The sequence below is a fragment of the Biomphalaria glabrata genome, chromosome 1 (genome assembly GCF_947242115.1).
Source record: "Biomphalaria glabrata chromosome 1, xgBioGlab47.1, whole genome shotgun sequence".
Lineage (NCBI taxonomy): Eukaryota > Metazoa > Mollusca > Gastropoda > Planorbidae > Biomphalaria > Biomphalaria glabrata.
The window spans coordinates 75,657,155-75,681,920 of record NC_074711.1 but is presented as its reverse complement, the minus strand read 5'-3'; the positions used below and the strand labels follow the sequence as shown (position 1 = coordinate 75,681,920).

The following is a 24,766-nucleotide window of genomic DNA, read 5'->3' as shown; positions in this document are numbered from 1 at the left end:
CTTGAGAAGAAATAATGGTTAACACTTATCTAAGGGAACTAAACCCAACAAATTTAGCCATATATGCAAATACTGAAGTATTAGTTTCCCTTGTTGCTAATTTTTTAAAATAATGAATTATCAGTAATTGTATAATCGGCTACTTTTTTAAAAAAAATTATCAATTCAAGTCTTGTCTATGTTAATGAATAATTGTGCAAAGTTTCAGCTTGACCAGAGAATGGGTGTGAGAGAAATAAAATGTACACACTTTTTACCAGACAGACAGACTGAGTTGATATTTGTAAAAAGTATTTCTTCTGAGCTTCACATTTGCCGAGACTAAATCCGAGACATACAAACCAATAGTATTGATAGCAATGTTGTTCAGAGTATTTACCTGATGCCCAGTTTGTCATTGAAAAAGACAAAATTGATTGGAATAAATTGAACTACACCTTGCCCACTAATACCACTAGTTAATAACTTAATATTATATTAATTACTAATTGATTTTTTTTTTTACACAAACATACACAGACTATTTTCTTAGTTCCATTCGCTTTAGTGAGATTGCATTTTGTAGTTCCAGAATCATGCAGATTGCAATGCAAAGAATAACAATCCAGGTGAGATGCTTGTCTCATAACTGAGACTTACTCAACATTTGACAGACATCCAACACTCAGACCTGGGCACAAGAAAACTCTTTGACTTAGTCAAACATTGTATTCATTAGTCAAACATTTTGTGTCAAAGGTCACAACTATTTTAAAACCACAGAAGAAAAAAATATTAAAAAGCTACAAATATATATATATATAAAAATCAAGTTAGAACCATACACAAATTTATAACAATCCAAATATACATGTATTGTATTGGCCGACACAATAAACAAACTGTTATGCTCAGGCAGTCATTGTATTGAAACAAAATAATTTTTAACCCAATACTGGTAGTACAGATTTCTATATTTAGCAATATGGCTTCTAAACGTGTGTACATCTTGACACCAAACCAAATTATAAAAAAGCATTCATTCCAAGCTCACATTTGACCTGAGACTTGTTTCAAATCCAAGAGGAATAAACAATAATCCCTAGTAGCAATGTTCACAGTATTTACCTGGTCTATGTCATTAAATAGACAGACTCAATAATCCCTAGTAGCAATGTTCACAGTATTTACCTGGTCTGTGTACCAGTTTTGTCATTAAATAGACAGACTCAATAATACTAGAATAAATCATGGTGTAGGGTGCAGCCAATGTCCTGTTTTTTTTCAACCAATCAAATATGCCAGAATATTGCATGTCATAGTGTTTTCCTCTAATTCTCCCAGTCATCTTTCTACAAGCACTAAACTTGTGGACCATGATGAGGCATGATAAATGATGAGTCAATCTCAGATGATTTAAATGCTTTTGTTTTGTATGGCAACATAAGAGGGAGGGGGGAAAGAGAGGCGATGTTTCAGTGTGGGAAGAGAGAACACAAATGATTCAACAATTGTTACAATGTATCAGATGTGCTTCCAATTATCTAGTGTGAAAAGTTGGCAGTTATCTATTACTTATTACATTTCAAACATCTCATGCTAAAAGTTATTTTCATTGTCAGTTTTGAATGAAACACTTTTTTTTTAAAGACATTTCTTTCTTTTGATCACAGAATTTGTGTTTTTGTGTTAGGTACATATAATGCAACACATTTTGGAAAAAAATGTTGCCAGCAAAAGTATTATGTAATAACTTTTTTGTTTTCTATTTTCATAAGAGTACATAATAGCATCTTAAGCAATAACACATGGAGCTATATCTCACTACAGTTCTTACAAACTATGTTTTTTTGAAACATTTGTACAGACCATTAATTTCATGTTTTTATATTAAACCATTTAAACTAGAGGAAAAGTAACAGAATAGTCACTTAAAACTAAACCAGATTCTCAGTTTTGGTGTTCATTCAAAATGTTCATGACTTGTAAACACACCTACTTGCAACAAAAACAAAATTTAAAAGGCAGGAGAAAACTTCATATGCCTTAAACAAAAATTAGCATGAATAACATTGATCAGAGTTTTATCAAACCGGAGAAACAATTTTCTTTATGTTAAATGTCAACAGTAGAAACAAATATCTAAAGCTCTATGTCCACCACTGCTATCCATAGTTCATCATATCTGTTGTGGGACTATTGCTGGGGGCTTTCAATGAATCATTTATATCTCGTCTGAAGACTGACAAGTTTTGTGTAAACCTGAAGAGATAAAAAACAAAGTAAAATAAAATTTGAAATATATATATTTCACATATATATATATATATGGCTCCTTCTGTCTCGGAAGACAGATGAGCCCAGATGAGTCACTTGTTTTAATTTAGTCTTGAGGTGGGGAAGAATTTATCTCTCTCTATATATATTGTTATAACTCTGCCAAGCTCACCGCCATCCAGGCTAGTGCTAGAAGGTGCGCACTGTGATAGACTAGACCTAAAAGGATGTCAACATTAGAAAGAAGAATGATTCCACCCAAGTAGAGAGCCAATATGGAGAGATTGTGCCTAAGATAGATGTTGCTTTGTGTACCTGTGATGTGTAAATAAATGTCTATGTCTCGTTGAGTTGCCTCACTTAAGTTATTACAATATAGTCAGTGACTAACAAAAAAAAAAATGTTTTGAAACATCCATTTCCATCAGCTTTTTCAATTCTCTGCAGAACTAAAATCTGGATTTTGTTTATACAAGTCTTTGCTTTCTTCAAACTATTTTTTTCTGTGACTGGTTAGCAGCCCATCAGAACCTCAACAAATTCTTTGTCTCTATATATAAAAAAAATCAAGCCACTATTAAATTACACTGTATATATTCAGTAATTTTGTTTTTAGCCATACAATTAATTTGATCCATGATGCAGAAGTACAATTTTGTAATTAATTTGAAGGAACTCTTCAGTTTCATTCAGGACAGGTGAGGCCTAAAAAAGATTACTAATTACTTCATAGTTAAGAAAATTACAGCTCTTTCTACTGACCAAAAAATGCCCATGACCTTGACTAAGTGCCCACAAAACTATATATTTACTTAGCCCAAGTTAATGATAATCAATACTAGCCTATTTTATACCAGCAATGGCCAGAACTATAATACCAATATCATGAAAAATGGGACATCCACAAATTCTCATGTAGTGATGAATTTAATAAAACAAGTGAAGTAAAACTAAACATATTCTCTGTAGTGCTGCTTGTAAAGTAACCTAGATCTTGTTTTAAAAAAAAAGTCATCTTCTCTAAAGCAAACATTTTTCTATTATCTAAAGGTAAGTATTATTGCCTTTTGCTGTTGACTGCATCAAATCTCTTTTCTCATGCTACTCTCCTCCATGTTAGGGACCAAGTGTTTATAGACTGCTGGGATAGTTCTATTTTTAGAAACTGAATAGGAAGTGATGACTGATGAAAGGAGACTAAATGGCAATAGCAATTAGTTTCATAAATGGTTAAATTTGTGTTTTAAACATTATTACGCTGATATTGAAAACCATAGATATTTGTGCATTCTGCATAAAAAGAGTTATTTTGTTGTAAAGGAGAATGTAAAACTTTAATTCAAAAGTGTGTCATTTTAAATTATGCATTTGCCTAAATGGGAGATTTGCAATCTAGAGGTACTGTCAGCTAGATCACCACCATACTCAAAAGTACCCCAATGTGGACATTCTTTGACAGTCTTTCAGTCCTGCACATGCAGACACATTGTCTTCCAAAGAAAACATCTACTATATAAACCAAGAAATCTGTTTTTTACTTCAACTCATATTAGCTTACAGTTTTTACATTGACCATTCATCATCACCTGAGATTTTTTAAATATATTTTTTGTAATCTTAATTGAACTGTATTTCTGAATTGTCTGGTATTCAATAGAGATGAGATTAAATGTTTAGGGCTTAAATGTCAGGGGTTCGGTTTAAAAAAATTGCAATAGAGAGTAATCAACCTCCTAATAGGAAATTATTTTTGATACATCAGAAAAAAAACAACAAGGTTACAAAGACAGTTTGTGTGTAAACACAAACTCAAAATCGGCCCCGAAGTGGTCCACCCAAGCAGGTAAAAAGGCGGGTATCAATATTTTCAGAAAGAACATCAGAATTAAATTCTATCAGAGACAAATGACAGAGATGAATGGAGAAAGAAGGTTAACAGATCTTGTGTGGTGCCCCAGCGGTCCAGCAGACCAAAGGATAGGTGAAAGTGAATGTGAAGTTAAATGTGAACCTGGCCTTACTGATGTCTTATAATGAATATCTAATTGATCTAATTGTTTTGTTAAGGGTCAATCTCTTATTCAAATCCTCAAGAAAAAGAAAAAAAAATTCTGTAAAAAAAAAAAAAAATCCCTTATATGGAATGCACTCTGCATTTCAAGTGATAATATGCAAAACAACTTATTAATTGTTGTTTTAAATTATGTCCAACTTATATGCATACTAAATGGATTTTCTCTTTAAAAAAGTAAACATTATTTTTGGGTCAATGTAATGTTAGTATGTCAGAACTTACATAACGTAGCAATACAAATGTAAACAAAAAAATAGTTGTTTTTTTAAATCTAAAACCATTTGCATAAATGTGTTCAAAATTTTCACTATCTTTTCTAGTTTACGAGATCTAAACAGGATGGATGGACATACATTTCACACAAAACTAATAGCATCTTTTCCCCTTTCGGGGGCTGCTGAAAATCACTATTTACCTATCTCTGTTTTTAGCTAAAAGAGAATGTTCCACCCCATCCATCAAGTTTTGAAAGCAGTTAGCCATGGCTTCCTGTTTTTCTGCTGGTTGACTTGAAATTATGTTGTTTCTTAATTTGTTAAAATGCTGAAAAAAAATCAACAGAATAATATTGATTAGCGAAATGTTTAAAAAAAAAATTCACTGTGAATGCTCTAAAAATGTTTCAAACATATGAAAGTACTAGACATATGTTACCCGGGACCTGCAGGTCTTTATTTTCGCATTACTGTCGATATAGTCACTGAGAGTGTTTTGTAAACAATTAAACGAAATAATAATGTAATAAGTAAAGCGAATGTTTCAATGTAAAAATAGTGTGAATGAAGCTATCATATCAAAATCTCTAATAGGCTTAAATCCATTTTTTTAAATTAAAACATTTGCTTGTAGGCCTACATATATTTGATTAAAATTTGAGATGAATAGACTTAATTTTGTATGTTCATGTGTTAAAGTATAAAGTAGATCTTGAGGTAGACATAGATCTAAATCTACACTAATCTAGAGTTAAAAATTGGCTTTTATAGAGTTCATTCTGTGTTGCGCATGCGTGACCTTTTTTTCATGAATGACTATATGGCTTATCTCAACACGGCTACGCAACTTTAGCGAACAGCTAACGAATGTATTAAAAATGCTTTAGAAAAACAAATTTGAATGTTAATTTGATTAAAATATGAAATGAATGGACAATAATTAGTATGTTTATGTGTTAAAGCATAAAACTATCTTTGCGAAAAGAAATTTTATCATCTTAGAGTTCAATGAGGGTTTTAGACCTAGGCCTAGACTCAGTAGAGAGATGTGTTAATGTGTAACCATTTGGTAATGTCTAATGAAAGAATGTTCGCCAGGAAATCTGTAGTCACAGATATAAAGAACTAATTAATGCAAAAAATGCTTTTGAAAAACAAAATTGAAGGTTAATTTTATTATATAATGAAATCAATGGATCTTCTTTTGTATGTTCATGTGTCAAAATAAAAAACTATCTGCGCAAAGTGTATTTCTTAAAATTAGATCTAGGTCTAAATCCTTTCGATATTTTCTCATGTCAACATTGTAGACATGGCCTAGATCCATAAAATACTATAGCTGTAATAGAGTCGGACAACTTTATTTTTTTTTAGGGTCTTAAGTTTGTTTTAGGGCTACGATACATACACTAAGGTCTAAGTTGGTACCCAAGAAACATTCCTGCCAAGTTTTATCAAGATTGGTCAAGCGGTTTTGATGTCTATAAGTAACATACATACACCTCACATTCTACTTGATAGTATAGATATTATTCTAAGTTTGTGTGTAGATAGATTTTTGTGTAAAGACTCACCTCTTCATTTAGAAGTATAAGACCTAACAAAGGACGAGACATTGACCACTGGTTTCTACAATCTTCAAACATGATGATATTTAATACTGTTGAGAGCATCTATAAAAAAAAAAAAAAAAAGTACAAGAAATGTTAAAAGAAAAAAATGAAAAAACTTTTGAAATTAATGTCAATGACTAATTCAAAGTAAAAGTATGACTATTAAATAGCAGAAAACTGGAAAGTGTTCATTTTGTGGAACAATTTAGTTGCATTTTAAATCTTAAAAAACATATCTTTAGTCTAAGTTGAACTCCTAATCAGCTCATAATTTAATTTCAAGCTCAAGTGTTGCACAACCTACTTGTTGCAAAATTTCTGGATGGAGTTCAAGTATACAGAGGAATGCTTCACTATCTGGAACTTGGTTGGGTGTTTGTTTCTTTTTGTTGATCAGCCGTCTGAATAGGTAAGTAATGATGTTATCTAGAGTCGCACAGCAGCCAGTGCACACCATTGTGTCTGGAGGTGATACAAAATTTATAGAAATTAAAATCAAACTAAACTGCACAATCTACTCAGTGGGCATAATGTTAAATATGTCCCCTATGAAATAAGCACAGGCACTAATAAAAGGGCAAAATTTATTTTGTTATTTTGAAATTACTAATCCCTTTGTACAAAGTGAGGGAGAAGGAGAGTTATGTCTATGAAAGATAAAAGCTTAGACTTACCCAGTGCTGTGAGACCTTCACTGATAGATGAGAGTAAATAGAGGAACACTTGAGGTTCTAGATTGCTAATAAATGACATATGATCCTGGGCCAAACACTCCAATAGACCATAATAGTTTTGACTAAGTTTTGGATAATCCTGAAAAAAAAAAGGAGTTTTATAACAAATCAGAATTATAATATTAATTTACATTTCAGCATGGGATGTGGTGGATGGTAAAGAAACTTGAGCCAATGGTTGTGGGAACTAATTAACCTGAACACTGAAACTTGTACTTGAAGCCACTCAACATGTCAGATGACACCATAGACTCCTGATTATACATATTAAAGCCACAATAAATTATTAATTAAGATGGAAAATAAAAAAAGATCCAATATGCCTCACCAACAAATCACTCTGAGGGACAGAAAGAAGCAGCTTCACAAACATGGACAACACATCATCAAGAGCACAATCTCCGTAGAGTCGAAAGACACCAAAGTTAACATAGTTTCCACAAAGAGCTGCCTTCAGCATTGAGAAACAAATTGAGATCCCCTTCAGCTTAACCAGTGTTAAGGAAATTGAGCCATTCTCTCATACAAAAAGAACTTAAAGAGGATGTAACAATGACATAACTTTGGACAGCTCACTATGCAGTTAAATTCTTGAAATTCAATTTATTTGTACAGTATATGTAGACAAATATCTAAAAGTAAGTGACAAAAAATATAAACAGTAATATAATAAGCAAAATGGCTACAAGAAAAAAAAAAACATTTAGATATCATAATTTTGAATAATTTAAAATAATTTTTAAAAAAAAGATAAAACAAAACCAATGAAAAAGGATATTTCAATGGGTATAATCTGTCTTTAGGAATGTCACCAATAGTAAGTATTCTTGACCCTGTGAGTAAAAACATTATCTGATTTCAAACAATTTTTTTTAGGTAAACAAAAGTAATTATTTTAATTTTTCTGACAAAAGTAAGTGTATTTAGGTCAATTTAACATTAATTACCATAGCAAACAACCATTTTGCTGATTTCTCTGAAGAGCAAGATACCATTAGGAGAAGAAACATCAAACTGTAATCTCTGTGATCTGAAAATAACAAGCAAACTGCCAAATACTAATAAAATTACAATGAATACCCAATACACTTTGGTTTATCGCCTGAAGAAAATAATAATTTCAATGTGGTGCAACTTATCTTTGTTGGAAATAGTAAAAGTAGTTGGGTCATTGAGATGGCCCATTTTATTAAGCCAGCTGTCATTTGAGTATTCTGTCATTAATCTTAAACTAAAGCAGGTTGCCTCCCAAAAAAAGCAAATGAAGCCAATGCATGAGGGACTAAAATGGAGCCATGTAAAATGTAGTGCATCTCTATTTTTAGAAAATGCGGGTCACCTTAAAATTAAAAAAAAATTATTTTAAGATAATGTTACCTATTTTGGGCAAGCTCTGTAAATAATTTCAAGATGGGTGTGGTCACCATCGGATCATGGTACCATAGTTCTACTGCTCGCTGCAACACTGGGGTAAATGCTGGATAACTAGAAATGGTTAAGGTACACACATGATAGTAACAAAACATTTCGGCATTTAATTGTATCTAGATCAGATTTTGGTGACAAACATGCATTTAGCAAGTGACACAGTGACAAACTGTTGATCCTAGTTAAAAGCTTTGAATAGAAATAAATGTGCGCTTGGTTCAAAAGTCTTAAGAATATGAATTATTTTATAAAATTTGTATTGAAACAAAAATGAAGAAGATCAAAATGGATTTTTTTTTTTTTCATCAGGACATTCTCTCGTAGAGGAAAACTTATAATAAGATATATATTTGCCAGTAGAGATTTATCTAAATAAGTTTTTTAAAAATATATACGAGCACTTTGATACCATTTGAAAGGATACATCCAATCAAAAAGCATCATATAACTGGTCTTGTTACTGAAAGCAAATGTTATGCCCCGTAAATCTCGTGCCAGTCCTATTAATGATCTCTGAAACAAAAAGTGGTCATGGTCAAGATAAAACAATGAAAACAAACAATATTTTGACTATTTTCGTTTTCTTTCTTCAGTACTATTACCTTAGCTTCTTCCATATTCATAGATAAAGCATTTGCAAGAAGACCACCAACTGTTTCAAAATGAGCTAGAAAAAAAAAAAAAGTAATAATAATTTTTTTGCTTAATAATTTTCTGTTACAGTCAATCCAGAATTTAAGAGTTATCTATTGTAGAACAAATCAATAAGCTCATCTTACATGTTAATGGCAACATGAATCTATAAAATCTTTCCTCATCTTCCCCAAGGTCTACTAAAAGCAATCTGCCCAAGGCTGTGTAAAATGTCGTTCTGCATCTCATATCACCAGGGGCTCCATTGCCATTATTGATACCAAGAAATGGAAAATGTTCACACTAAATAGAAGACAAAAAGGAAAGTGTTCAAACACATGTATACTTTACTTCTGTTTAGTAATTCAGTTTCAAACTTGAAACCAACTACAGTAAATCAAGTCATCAGTGAGCTAAGCAAAGAGCAGTGTGTAAATCTAAACAAGGTGCTTACAGTGTGATTGTTGAGCAGGAACTGCACAGCTTCAAGCTTGACTAGTTTTCTGACACTGCTGTAGCCTACTGACAGATCACTCAGCAGTTGAAGTGTTTTGGAAATGATCTGCTCACTGTGTCCCCAGTACTTTAAATTTGTGATGCTGTAATTACACAAACAAATGTTTCTAAATGTGTATCAATCTTTACAAAATGTTTTAAAAAGTCAGTTTCCTTGTATATATTGTGGAATACATAATTAACTTACATCTTTCCAATGAATACACTAAGCACCATTGATTCATCACTTAGGCCCAATACTTCTGATAAGCGTCTATAAACCTACAACAAAAATATTTTCCATAACTTTCATTATAAACAGACAAAAGCAACATATTTCTTGGCATATGCTATTGCTTATTTCTTATGTGATTCATTAGATAAACAAAGTCACATTTTATAAAAAAAATTATGTTATTTACTTCATTACTCCCAGAAATATTTAATTGAAAAAAATAACAATAGAAGTGGATTTTATAAATATATCATTAATATTTCTGTTCAGCTAAAGAATAAACTACAACCATATTAAGATTACAAGCTTTTAACAAAGATTGTTAAAAATTAATCAATGAAATACAAAGAAAGTAAAAAAGAAATTTCAACAAGAAATCATCAGCAAAAAGTGTCAACAGTAGAGTTGTCAAAAGTTAAATGTAAACTTGTGTTATAGTTTAGATGTAGTCAACATTAGTCATCTCAAACTCTTACAAAAGGAAACATCTTAAAGCCTCGGTCGGAGTCAAAGCTAACTGATTTACCATGAGGCATTTCAACCAAATTTAGAGGCTGGAGAGATAAATCATGTTGGGACTTTAAAATTTCTCAACATTGGATGCAATATCAAATACAAAGCAATAAGTTTAAAAGTCTGTTAATTAATACTGAGATAAAGACAATCTAGACAATCAAAATTCAGTTGGTCGCTCAAAAAAAAAAAGCCTGACATTAAAATATAAAATCAAACTAAAAAAAGGTGTCACTGAAAAGTGTTGTACAAAAGAATAGCTGAATTCCTTTACAACAAATGGCACTACTTAGATTGTGATAATGTATGAAATAGTATTTGGTCAAGTGTTAAGATGGTGTTGTAAATTGATATATTTCATAGCAAGACAAAAACATTATGAATTTTTTTTCCGATGAATCATTATCATAAATAAGATAATGGAAATATTTAGGGGAAAACATAAACAGTGTTAGCTAAATGGCTCAAAAACATACTTACTTTTGATGTTTTCTGCACCTGATCGCCAACATAAATTTTTCTGAACTGCTCAAAAAAGCTAAGAATGGCCAAATCTAATTTCTCACACCCTCCCTGTGATAGTCTAGAGTCTGTTAGGTTCATCAATTGTAACACTCTGTAAAGAAAGTTTCAATTTTAATGAATACATAATGGACAATAAAACAAAAATTAAAGAGTTCAAGTCTAGAACATAATTTCCAATAAATTATTATCAAAAGTATATGAAAGAAATAATAATAATATATAACCTGCAAACAAGTTCTCCATCCATTGCATCATGTTCATCAGTACTTGCAAAAGAAACCCGACCACCAATAACAGCTCCAATAATGTAAACTAACCACGTCAATCGACCTAGACATTAGCAAAGGAATTTTAAGAGATTGGTAGAGTTTAGGAACTTTTTGTACATGAAAAATGTACAGAATATTCAAGAAAAAAAAAATTAAATTGGTGCTGATATACCTTCTTCAATAGCTAGCTCTACTGATGGGCCTGAAGACATTCTTTCCTGATACCTTTGAGCAGACTCATCAAACAACTGTACCAGCAAGGAACATGTTTTCTCATATTCACAACGCCCTATAGTTGATAACTGCAATACAAGTGTAAATTGATCATCCGCTCCAGAGAAAATCTACTGGTTTCAGCATTTTATTAATGGTTTAAATGCTACTAACCTGTTCCAGCTGTTGAGCAATCATACCATGATCTTCTAATGGGTCTTCTAATTGATCTCTATATGAAAAGAACATTTTTTTTAAGTTTCTTTTTACAAGCATTAACATCATCAGCATTTAGAAATGATCAATTTCATAACAGTGCAAATTTTGTTTTCACACCTACCTAACAATGACATGGACAGACTCTAGACGAGATGTAATATAAGCTTTGGTGACCTCTGGTGTGTAAGTTTCTAGCATGTGAGGCTCTGTAGCTTTCACATATGGCACTGAGGCAACCATGCGTTGCCACAAACTGAGAAGGTAGTGGACACTATTGGGTGCAAACTGCCACATCTGCAATGATCAAGAATAAAAAAAAATGTTTCATTAAAAAATTTGATACTTTAGTGTGGTTTATACAAATAAATATACATATACTTTCAAAGCAATGTTACCCTGAGACTTGTAATAGTGAATTCAGCAATTAGTTTAATAACTTCTGGATAATTATCAACTTTGACTAATTCTCCAAGTTGATAGTTGGACTTGAGTCTTGCCAGCAAACGACAAAATTCATGATAGTTGGCTGGATCAGCTAAGCTCTGAAAAAATACAATGAGTTTTAATGAAATAAAATATATAACTGTCCAAAAGAGCAAATAAAATATTTATGCAATAGCATATTATGTTAAAATTTGAGGTAATTAAATAAAATAATAAAACATTACCTGGGGATTATCTAGAATACTTCTAACACCCATAACAAGATGGTTTATAAATTTAGCTCTCTCTGTATTGTTGAATAATGAGCGCCGTACTGATGCAATTTGAACTAAGCAGGATATTGCCTGCAAATGAACAAAGACAATAAGAGTCAAATAGATGTAGTTCAATATTTCTAACTTAATAATTAATTTAATAAGATCTTATATATAATTTTTTAAAAATCTCCCCCCTCAACTTACCAAAGAAGATAACGAAGATGGCAGACCAGAATACAGATCAAAAAACAGCTCTAAGGTACCAACATCTAGAAATGCTATTTAAATAAAAAAAAGTTTAACATTAGAAATAAAAATTGAATTTGTAACATAAAGAAATTTTTAAACTTCACTTTCAACATACTGGGGTACTGGGTAGAAAAAATGTTTGCAATTAATTGCATTGTTAAACAAATCTTTTAGCTGCACAAGTTTGTTCTTTCAAATAAAGATGTAAAATAAACAGGGTTAGTGGCACTTTTCATCAAACAACCTTTTTTTTTTTTTTCAAAGATTTATTAAAGAACATTACAAATGGTTGCTATTCCATTTTTTTTAAATAAACATTCTTAGAGATTCCTTTATAATGTGTATTCTTTGTGGTGGAAATGTAAATTTTTAGTTCCTATGTGTATCTTATAGATACTAGACTCAAGATGTGCATTTGAGGTAATGGTTTATTCTTTTATTAACTGTACTTAAATCCTCCTCATAACAGAACCTGTAATATACATGCCTATTTGTATGTTTAGTTGATATGTGCTTACTAAATAATATGACTATTAAATTGGGGGGGGGGGGGGGAGAGACCTAATTAGCGTTTTTTTTCAAGCACAATATTTATTTTTCAACTATGTAGTTTCACTGACTTTTATGACTGAAATAACTTTTACGGACTTTTCACAGTTGTGTGCAAAATATTTTCGTTAAATCTACAGTAAATCTAGAGTCTAGATCTAAATCATTAAAATTCATAGACTTTTCACGACTGACAAAGAATTATATTTCACTGAATTTACCGTAGATCTAGACTCTAACACTAAGTCACTAAAATTCGCAGACATTTCACAGCTGTGAGAGAATTATCTTCACTAGAATCTAGTGATTTAGCGTAAACCTAGAGTCTAGATCTAAGTCACTAAATTCGCACTTTCCACGGCTGTGTGCGAAATATCTACACTGAATCTATCGTAGATCTAGACTCTATAGATTCTAACTAAAATTCGTGGACTTTTCACGGCTGTGTGCAAATTATCTTCACTGAATCTACCGTAAATCTAGACTCTAGACCTAAGTCACTAAAATTTGCGGGCTTTTCACGGCTGTGTGCAAACTAGAGTAATCTAGACATTAGATGTAACGAGATCATTAAATTGACTAAATTTCACAGAGTTTTCTGGTTAGGTGCAAATTATCTTCACTAGATCTAACTTAGATCTAAATCTATTTAATCTATATACTATTTCTAGCTAGATCATATACAGACTTTCCATGCGAAGTCACTCTTACTGTTACAAGAAGATTTTAGGTGAGGGAGGGGTGTAGCCTACACATTAGGCTGGTAATAGCTCTAATTATAGACAATAGTCACTTCGGATTAGATCTAGGTCTTCAGTCGTAACAATGAAAGGAAACAACCATTTCTATGCTGCCTTCAGAAAAAATAATATGCCAGGTCAAATGCTTGCTTGAGACAAGGCCATCTTCAATCACGAGGCCGCGCTTCACAAGTGGGTGAAAGGCAGTGTAGATGAGTCACTGGTCAGATCATTAACACAGCCAGCACATAACGTGATGCTATCAGAATGCCTAGTTACGCTGTTGTTTTTTTCCCCTCACATTTTTAGCAAGAAATAAGCACAATTATATTTAGAAAAATATTGAGTAAAAATTTTAAGAGAGTGGACAAAATTTTAGGAGAATTCTGGCAATTTTTAGGAGAATTTTAGGATTTTAGGAGACTTTTCATTTTTTAAGAAGATTTTAGGAGCGCTATGAATCCAGAGTATTATGAACAGCGAAAAAGCATTCGCCTTTTATCTGGAAGAAAAGCATGACAATTGAAAAATAATTGGCTCCTCTCTACCACCAAAGCAAATGCCACCTTAACCTGCAATACATGTGGACAGGAATTTCTTTTGAGAACTGGGCTCTACAGTCATATGAAAAAATGTTATACAATATGAAACATAGTTGTTCTGATTGAAAAATGCCAACTGCTATTTGTATATTTATACTTTAAAGACAAACTTGCAACTAACAAAGAAAATGTGATAACAGAAATATACAATCATAATCTAGTTTTGAAATTAATCTTTGTTAAGAAATGTCACAAAACTTTTGCTCTGAAGAAAAATGAGTTGTAATAGAACATAATTTAGCAAATGATTCTAATAATAATAGCCAAAAAATATCCACCATAAAGTAAAAAGCAAACCTGATCGCCAACTTGTTGGGATCTGAACAGTGCACAAATCATCAGAAGATTCATCAGTGGACGTGCCAATGAAGTCAAATGTAAGACAGTTGTGTGCAAGCCTCAATGAGTGAGACAGAAGACTATGCTAATGAAAATGGGAGAAAATTTTTATTTTTTTTTGTAAACTAAAAATAGCTTTCAAAATGAAACATTAACAATTAAAAAGGATTCAGTTCTTTGTACCTGATTACTGTCACTGAAGTCAAGAGATTTGAGATTCCCAGCAGCTGAACGAAGCAAATTACAAGACAACTGAAATATTTCAAATAGCTGAGTGTCACGAAAAGAGGAGGCTATTTTCCTATGTTTTGTCAATGATCGACTAGCCTCAGACTGAAAAATAAGAAATGGAATTGTAAAATGGTCGGTTTAAGTTTCTTTATAGTCAACATGTTCCAACTAATAATATATCCACAAGACACTTACCTCACTAACTTGGTTCATTTCACAAACTAACTGAGACAATAACTGAACACCAATCATAACATGATGTGTAGAGCCACTCTGCAGCAAACAGAAAAAAAAGTTAAATAACTGTTTTTGTTTTTCTTAAAATTTCAATATCAGATAATAAAAGAAAAGTGGCATCAATTTCAACAACATAAACAAACAAAAAAATAAACTTGCATATGATAAACAAGATTATAATTTAACCAGACCTCAGTTCTGTAGTGAAAAAGACACTAAAAGCAGCCCTACTGACCTGAATAAATTTTCCAACATCTGTGACAACATTCCGAAACACAAATTCTTCTTTATTCACATCAAACCATCCATACTTTGTAATTTTGGCAAATAACTGGGTAGGAACAAAAAATGCAACAAAAATTTAAATTGAGACAGTTTACATAAAAAATTAGAATAAATGTTTTACATTCAAAATACATTTATATAAAAGTACATTTAAACTAAATTAAAATTTTTACCTGAACAAGAGATTGTGACACATAATGAGTCAGTTTGGTCCTAGTCGCTAGATAATTTAAAACATAATTGCCTGAAATATATAAAAGAAGGAAAGTTTTCAATAAGTAAATTATACAGTAAGAGAATCTGCATTCTTGAAAAAAAAAACAACAAAAAAAAACCAGAAAGAACAAAAGAGAACTTACGAATATCAATTCGTTGTTCAAGAGGCAATGTTATATTAGGGCGATAAACCATTTTTGTCAATGTTGTTGCAGCAAGCAGTTGAGCATAAGCAGACTAAAAAAAAAATATACATAAATAGAGAATAATTAAATAAAAAATAGCATTGCAGACAAGTCTCAAGGAATAATTTAACAATAAAGCCTTTGATTAAAAGACTTTTTATTTTGAAGAGTAATTCTCTACACAAAATGAAAGATTAATTAAAAGCATTGCATAAATGCATTTAATAAAATTACCATTTTACATACTGCTACTTACATTCCCTCGCTCTAAAAGTAGTTGGCATTTGTTCAAGCAGTCAGGAGAGTGAGCAAAGGAAACTAGAGCTTTTTCAGCTTCAGCTCGAATGTTTCCATCAGCAGTCTCATACAGTTGTTTACACAAGTTCTCCAACTGTAAAAGCTCCTGATAAGGATGAAAAAAGAAAAAAAAAAAGGTCAACAAGATGCAGTATATTCACTATATTCACTATACCCAGTAATTTGTACAAATCTAAAAAGAACTTTAAAAAAATGATAAGTAACATTCGTTAGACAAGATATGAAGCAAGAAGAGTGGCCAAGGCGAAAGAGCGCCGAACCAACATAAAGCTGAGAGAAGAAGCAGGCCTATCTACAACTGACCTAACCCAGCCATGCCATGTATGCGGCCGGCTTTTATTTATATATATATATATATATATATATGTATGTATGTATGTATATGTGTGTGTGTATGCATCCTTTTGGTATCCCTCAAATCAGGAAAACTTGAAAAGGGTTGAACTAACAGTACTGAGGTTTTTCTCTCCGACTTAATGTAATACATTATTTATTAATAATTATTCAACAAGACACCCAATGATAGGAGATAAAAAATGTACGTAATTAAATAAAAAGCAAAATAATATATATATATATTATTATTAATTAATATATATATTAATGCTAATATTCAAATAGTAGAAAAATTTGAAAATGAAAACATTTACAATGCCGGCCAAGAAAAAACTCGCTAGTATGTAGTTACTTATCTATCCATTGGTTTTTATTGAATCGCCACAAGATGAACACGCCAATGTGTCTACTTTCCACAAAAACATTTTTAAATGAAGCTATGAAACTAAGTCAACTTCAGGAATATATGGAAAGCTTCACCACAAAAAGAACAAATCCATAGAATACTTTAAGTAGCTTCACGAATGCTGCAGAGAAATTTACATTGTAATTGTTGATCTAAGGAAAGCCTTTGACATAGTCAGCAGAAGTGCCCCTTTTACAACATCTGGTGATTACAGATGCACAAACTGTGACCACAGTTATGTATCAAGGATTGGCCTCTTTAGTCACACAAGAAAGCCTTATATATATATTTTTATGACATTTAAAATGCCACAGATTTCAACAATTAGGAAAAAAAAAATGATTACCAACAATGCAACACGTTAAACTCTTTATTGGACACTGATGTTCACTGACTTTCGAAAGGGAATTGTCTTGCTTGTTTTGCAAATTTTATGTTTGAATTTTTATAGCTCCATAAAGGTTAGTTCTAGGAAAAAACAGCAAAAATCTACAAACTCATCATCCATAAGTCAATAAAATAGTTACGTTGTTTTTTTATGCTATGCATAGTTACAATAAAATATGATGTCTAAGATGGTCAGGTCAATGAGGTCTAACATTAACAAACACCATTCCCTGCTTTGTAACTTGATGAACACTCTCATAGTTATTATATTTAGAAAATGTTATTATCTTTAATTTTCTTTTTTTATATCAATTTCTTTTTACATTAACTAAAAACAGACAGATCAGTGTTACTTTTCCCAGTTTCAATTGCTTCCTTCTCTGTTTATAACGGACGCCACAACAAGGCCATCAGACACAAGTCTTTCCTATACAGTAACCTACATAGGTCTACTTGACAAAAAAAAATTTTAAAAAATGCGTGACCCCATTTGTCTAGCCTGCTCACTCTGCTGAGACTCTGCTCAGTGACTGTGACCTAATTTGGTACCTGATCGATCAATATTTGTCCCTCCTTCTGATACTGTGCTGATGTTACCACGCTTACCTGGTTTATCAATAAAGGGCACCAATGAGGCGAGACAGAATAAGTGAGAGGGAGAGCATGGTTGTTCCTATTACTGCGGTTGTTTGTTAATTGTTTTAGCATATTTTTTACTTTAGTCTTAGTAGCATATCACTATAGATTGCCTTTATCTTTTTTTACATTTGTAGAGCATTAGTGATGTGTGGCAAAATAGTAATAAAATAGTGTAAAAAAAAAAAGTAGTTCTAGCGCCATCTCACAAGTCTATAGCTCAGACTCAGCGCTCATTAAAATAGCGTAAACTTGCTAATGTCATTGATAGTAATAAACAAATTAGAAGAATTTTAGATAGATCTAGGTCTACATGTGTCTGAACTAGACTATAAAGAAAACAGAAATAGAGTAGAGTAGTTTATGCTATTCGGACACCTATAGGCCAAAATTTCAAAGTTTAACTTTGACAGTGGATTATTTGACAATGGTTCGACATAGGAAAGAAAATGAAGTATCAAAATCTTCTTTAAGGAGAATAAAGATGACTACTATACCCCTAACCTATATTTGTTATATATTTAAGGTCAAAGATGCCATGTGTTTTCATTTAATTAAGACAAATTTGACCCACATTATATGATTCCGGACACCATATAATTTATTTCAGACAGTCTCTAAATTTAGGCATCGATAAACTCAAGAGTTTAATTCTATATTAACATTAACTAAATTTTAAGTGACTTCTACACAGACTTTTAGACTTATTTTATGTTTGCATGATTAGATGTGTATTGAATGTTTGTGTTTTTTGTTTTTTAATTTAATAAATTTCGAATACAGATGATCTTTTGTAGTATAGTACAGGCTAGGATGGCCATTCTTGCCTAAATAGCTGAATCCTCTATATTCTCTTTATATTATATAAATCTAGATCTATCTCTTTCTAGTAGGTCTAGATCTAGGCATTTAACTTCATTCAATGTACCAAGCTCACTCCAAACATTTGCCCATTTATTCTCTATAAAAAAAACAACAACAACAAACAAACAAATATAATATAAGATCATTAACATTGATGTCCAAAACTGTCTGTCCGAAATAAATTTTGGTAAGAAAATCGTAATTTAACCTTAATTTAAACACCCTATTATTTTTTTTTGTACGGAATCAAACAACTTGGCTTATGAATCAAATAAATCAGCTCCAAAAACAGAATAAATATTGCCAGGCTCATTAGCATACATAGACTTAGCCAACCAAAAATATAGTCTTAACCCTAGGCTACTCAGTTGCGGCCCTAAGAAGAGGTAAAGTAGTCATCTGGGTAACATATAGGAAAACACAACAACCTGACTTACAAATTTGAAATTTTTTTTTTCTTACATAAAAAGCTAAATGGAAGGAAATTGGAATAGAATCATTGGAAAATGGACAAGCCTATACAGCGCACTAGTTTCATATTAAATATCAAAATAAAGATTTAATGACCACAAAAAACACACAGCGAGTGTCCGAATTCATGTAATGTCTGGATTCAATAAACTATTCTAGAATATTTTACATTTCATGATGAGACACCACATGTTAAAAAAAATGTCAGAAAAAGTACTTTTTTTTCCGTGACGTTAATAGGCTGTATTTTTTTTAACTTTCATAGCTAGAGTCTAGATCTATATAAATAAAATTATCAACACAGACACAAGTCAAATGCATCAACTCAAATTTAATTGTGTTGTTCCTTTTATTATTTTGAAACCTGTTATAAGTTATAGATCTAAATCTGTGGCGACAGTAAGTAAATCAATGTAATAAATAAGTATAACTTACATAACTAGACTTAACTAGACTTACTAAGAGTCTAGTAAGTAGATCTAAATTCTAAATCTAGTAGATAGAATACTAGAGTTAGAGACTTGACTATTTAAAAAATGAACAATTAGTTCTAGATCTATTATTATAAAATTTGTTGCACATTCTCAGACTCAAGTCATTCTTACATGAAAATAATAATAATGAAAACATTGAAATACAACATATGTAAAACCATTTTTAATCTAGATTAGAGTCTAGAGTAGAGATTTACAGATTGAAGTTTCGAGTTTCAATTCAAGTAAACTTAGATCTAGAGTAGTTTATGCTATTCGGACACCTATAGGCCCAAATTTGAAAGTTTGACTTTGACAGCGCATTATTTTACAATGGCTTGACATAGAAAAGAAAATGACGTATCAAAATCTTGTTTAGTTAAAGGAGAATAAGGATGACTACTTATATTTGTTCCTCTAACCTATATTTGTTATTATATTTAGGTCAAAGAGGCTGTACAGGTGTGTTTTCATTTAATTCGGACACATTTGACCCACATTATTTGATTCCGGACACCATAATTTATTTCGGACAGTCTATATATTTAGGCATCAATAAACTCAGATTTTAATTCTATATTAACATTATTTAAATTTTAAGATCCCCAGGCATAGCCCCTCACATGAAATCATTACAATGTTTTCAAACTATGCATAAATACGAACACAAAAAATTAAAATATGAACACACTTATTCTACCAAAATTAGATCACTGGGATAGTGATTTCTGCACAGACTTTAAGACTTATTTTATGTTTGTTTATTTTATGTGTGTTGAATGTTTGGGGTTTGCATGATTAGATGTGTGTTGAATGTTTGTGTTTTTTTTGTTTATTAATTTAATAAATTTCTAATACAGATGATCTTTCGTAGTATAGTAGGCCCCTACAGGTTACGAATATAGCCATTCTTGCCTAACTGAATCCTCTATATTCTCTCTATATAAATCTAGATCTATCTAGTAGGTCTAGATCTAAGCATTTAACTTCATTCAATGTACCAAGCTCACTCCAAACATTTGCCCATTTATTCTCTATTAAAAAAAACAACAACAAACGAACAAATATAATATAAGATCATTTTTATTGATGTCCAAAACTGTCTGTCCGAAATAGTAAGAAAATCGTGATTTAATTCGGACACCGTATTAATTTTTTTTTTGTATGGAATTAGAAAACTTGGCTTATGAATCAAATAAATTAGCTCCAAAAACAGAATAAATATTGCCGGGCTCATTAGTAGAGACTTAGCTAATCAAAAAATATAGTCTTAACTCTAGGAAGAGGTAAAGTCGTCCGGGTAACATAGGAAAAAACAACAACCTGACTAACACATTTGAAATTCGTTTTTCTTATATTACATACATAAAAAGACAGCTAAATGGAAGGAAATTGGGTCAGAATCATTGGAAAATGGACAAGCACATTATACAGCGCGCTAGTTTTATAATACATATTAAAAAAAATTTTTTTAACAGAGAAACAGTCCAGACACTGTATCAAGAGATCATCAATAATTGATCTACCATTAAAATGTGACGTCAGCCTCAAATACATCTAATAGTCAGTTGTGCTTCTCGATCTAGACGTGTGGCGCAGGGTCTAAAAAATTATATATAAAGTACCATATACCATAAAGTATGATAAAGCTCATAATGCGCTACAAAGACACTCCTTTGAAACATCACAAATACTCAAAATAATAACAATAACACATTTAACCACTCTCTTATTCTGCCTACACCCCCTTACCCGCGCTTTCTTACGCAATTCCACTCTCCAACACTCACACTTTTTCAGTGCAAAGTAACAACGTAAATTTCAAGACTCAATCCAAACGCAGCCACCAGACTAACACACAACAACAAAAAAAATGGTCAGTGACATCCCAACACACAGGTGTTTAACCAGGCCACCAACGCAGCCCCAAAACATTGTTCAAGTTGTAGTAAGAACAATGTTGAGGGGAAAGGGGGAGGAGCCATCATTCGAGTACTTAAGGTCAAGCCGCTAATTAGGTGACAAACACTAGGCGTGATAGATATATAGATATGTTGTTTGTGTACGTGTGGCAAATACTAAGCGTGCTCTAAAATACGGTGTTTTTTTTTGGTCAACCAGGTGGTTTAGGGAGGGCGGATCTATCTACATCTATAGGTAACACAGCTCGCAAGATACCATAGCTTTTCAGCACCCCCCCTTCCCCGCCCAGATCGAAAAATATCTAGCACTGACTTTTGGGCTGTTACATACACTGAGCGTGCTAGATCGGCGGCTAGTTACGTAGGGCCGCGTACCGTATGTTTTGTTTTTAGGTCAACCAAGTAAACTGTTGTGTCCTGCAATGACTTGGGGAGGATTATCTATTGGCTACCAAAGCTCATTAGGCTCTCCCTCAAATGGATAATATCTGGATTTAATTTATAATATTAATGACCTTATGTCTCAAAATAGCTTAGACCTAAATAAGTACTACGGTAATGCGTTACTGCGCTTAGCACCGTCAGTTTCTAAGCAGAGCTGATCAGTGATAGATTATAGATTCCTTCGATGTGGACCATGTGAAAATGACTAAAATCTGTCTGTCTTGACATGGCGTAAAAAGAAAATGATATAAATAAAAAAAAATATAGATTATAACACTTTTGAAACACCATACTTTTCACAAAATTTTAAGATTATATTTATAACACTTTTAAAACACCATACTTCTCATGTGTTTGATAAGTTCTTAATATGTTCGATAAGATAAGATAAAGCCAATAAAGGTAAAAAAGTGTTCGATAATTTAAGCTTTTGAAATCATCGACCTGACTCACTTTAACATCAAATATAAATATAAGTTTAACTTTGAGTAGTAATACTAATTATACTAATAGAATAAAACATGTCTCTAGTTTTTAAGAAAAATGGATGAGGAGTTCATAGATATAATCAGTTTTTTTCTAGGTCTACTTTTTACGGAGATACACAAATTCAAACATAAAAAATGTCGGCGAATGAGCTTAACTTGGTTGATAAACGTAATAAGTTACTGTAGATCTACTCTAACTCTAGATCTAGAGGAGGCTCTTATAGTTTGAACACCCCATCGGATTCTCCTTTCTAAACGGGTCGCTTTTTTTTGTTTGTAATTCATTTGTTTTTATGTTTGGAGCTAAAATCGACGATTCGGGACTGAGCATGTCCAATTTTAGATAAGTTCTGGTAATTTTGTTCCGTTTTTCCAAAGCAGATGGCAGTTATTTAGATTGTCGGTAACCATGTATGTTAAGCTGTTGTTTTAACCTCCCCCGGCAATTCATACCCATATAAGGGATGAAGGCTATATCATGAGCCTGTTTGATCGTAGGCTGATGGGCATATCAAAATAAGCTTCCAAACATCTTTAGAAAGACATTCCAATCACATTTATACCGTTAGCTGTTAAATAAAATTAAAAAAGGGGGTGTCCAAACAAATAATAATGAATTCAGCTCATTCTCCTTTTTGAACACAGCAAAATCGTATTAAGAAATATTATTGGGATTAATAAATCTATGATTTTTTCAATGAATAAACATGACCTAGATAGAGATATCTAGAATATATAACTTATGAATGAAAGAAAAAGTGTGGGCTGCTAATTTGAAGCCAGAGACCATGCCCACTGCATGTGATCACGCAAGATAAGCTGGCGGTAAGGAGAGGTATACACTCAGCGAGTAGTGTCACAAACTATCCAACAGGCAGTGGAGGGAAGGGGGAGAGAGTCATGAAAAGAATTATAAGCATCTATGGGAGGGAGGGGATGTTAAGGTGTCACAAAACGAACATCCAAATTATGAAAACAAGAAGAGGGTCCTTGGATGGGAGTTAAAAGAAAGACAGAGAGAAAATACAAGTAGCCTAGTAGAAAATATCATGTTTATTAAATTGAAATAATTAATTTATAGCTCTATAATCTATATAAATTTATTTCTGTCTGTTTCTACACATAGATTATATAGGTATTTAAATAAATAAACTATATACGATATATATATAATATATATATATATATATATATAGAGAGAGAGAGAGAGAGAGAGAGAGTGTGTGTATATGAGGAAATAGACTATAAATACATATTGCAAAAGTGAATCTACTTCTTTTACTACAATCTAAATAATTTTTAAGTAAAAAAGATATAATTTATTAGCAATTACATAGTGGTGTTCAACACCGGTGCTCACTGTTCAACTAAAGGAGAAAGCCCAAAAACTGCGTTCAAAATAGGAGCATGAGGTGACCCAATTTATTTTAAAATAAAATCTTGACTATGGGTGGTAATACAAAGGAACACAACTATTTTTATAGTCCTTTAGTTGCAGAATAAGAATCTGCTTTCAGTTTTTTTGTAAGTTAAACCTTCACCAAATAAAAAAATAAAATAAAAAATTGACCTAGTTCCCGAAAGTCGGTGTTCAGTTATAAGAATCTACCATAGTAATCTAGTATTTCAAAAGTGAATCAAGATTATCATTATCTGATTAGTAGATCTGATCTAGACTTCTACAAATTCACTTTTAAAAATAAATTACAAATCATTTTTACAACTAAAGACAAATGCATTTTATGTCCCACTGAGTCTGTAAATTTGATTAGATCTATAATGCAAATTAGTACAATTTAAATAGTCTACAATTCGTTTTCAAATCAAATCACCTGTTCGTCCGCCATTTCTGTTTTCTCTTGTTTCAACTAAGTTTACCGCGAGATGGCGCGAGTTTTCAGTAAAGTTTATGATCTATTCTTACTGTCTTGGATTTCTCATTTATCATATTTTCATTAATTTTCTAATTTTATATTGATCAATAAATAGAGAGAGAGAGAGAGATTAACATAAAGACAATAGACACTCAGATTTATTAATATATAATTGTACATCCACGTATAAAATAGGTTGTCAAATTTTGACAATTTATAGATTCTCTTTTAGCACTGGCGGATCCAGGGGGGGGGGGGGGGGCGGTAGGGGCGATCGCCCCCCCCCCCCCCCACTCGGCCGACCCCCCCCCCCCCCGGAGGGGGGGGTGGACGAATTTTAGTATAGAATTTACACAATTTGTATACGAATTTATTACTTATGTTAATAATA

The 24,766-nt window shown here is 31.9% G+C and overlaps 1 protein-coding gene across 2 annotated transcripts; it reads right to left on the bottom strand.

The window, feature by feature from the left end:
* Positions 1 to 694: 694 nt before the first annotated feature.
* LOC106064868 (exportin-7-like) lies at positions 695 to 24,377 on the bottom strand. Of its 2 annotated transcripts, XM_056014850.1 has the most exons (31): positions 24,334 to 24,377; positions 16,013 to 16,159; positions 15,715 to 15,808; positions 15,529 to 15,599; positions 15,306 to 15,401; positions 15,029 to 15,106; positions 14,786 to 14,935; positions 14,561 to 14,687; positions 12,328 to 12,401; positions 12,091 to 12,210; positions 11,818 to 11,964; positions 11,544 to 11,716; positions 11,378 to 11,435; positions 11,163 to 11,292; positions 10,946 to 11,051; positions 10,677 to 10,812; positions 10,160 to 10,237; positions 9,657 to 9,730; positions 9,408 to 9,552; positions 9,100 to 9,256; positions 8,923 to 8,987; positions 8,745 to 8,833; positions 8,270 to 8,377; positions 7,840 to 7,922; positions 7,673 to 7,725; positions 7,221 to 7,382; positions 6,833 to 6,971; positions 6,463 to 6,620; positions 6,120 to 6,218; positions 4,746 to 4,873; positions 695 to 2,241 (listed from the first exon to the last, which is right to left on the bottom strand). In XM_056014850.1, the coding sequence occupies exons 1-31, from the start codon at positions 24,346 to 24,348 to the stop codon at positions 2,145 to 2,147; spliced, it is 3,357 nt and encodes a 1,118-aa protein (XP_055870825.1). In that variant the 5' UTR covers positions 24,349 to 24,377; the 3' UTR covers positions 695 to 2,144. The 2 variants fall into 2 exon arrangements, with proteins under 2 accessions (XP_055870825.1, XP_055870833.1); XM_056014858.1 differs by lacking the exon at positions 10,160 to 10,237.
* Positions 24,378 to 24,766: the final 389 nt, after the last annotated feature.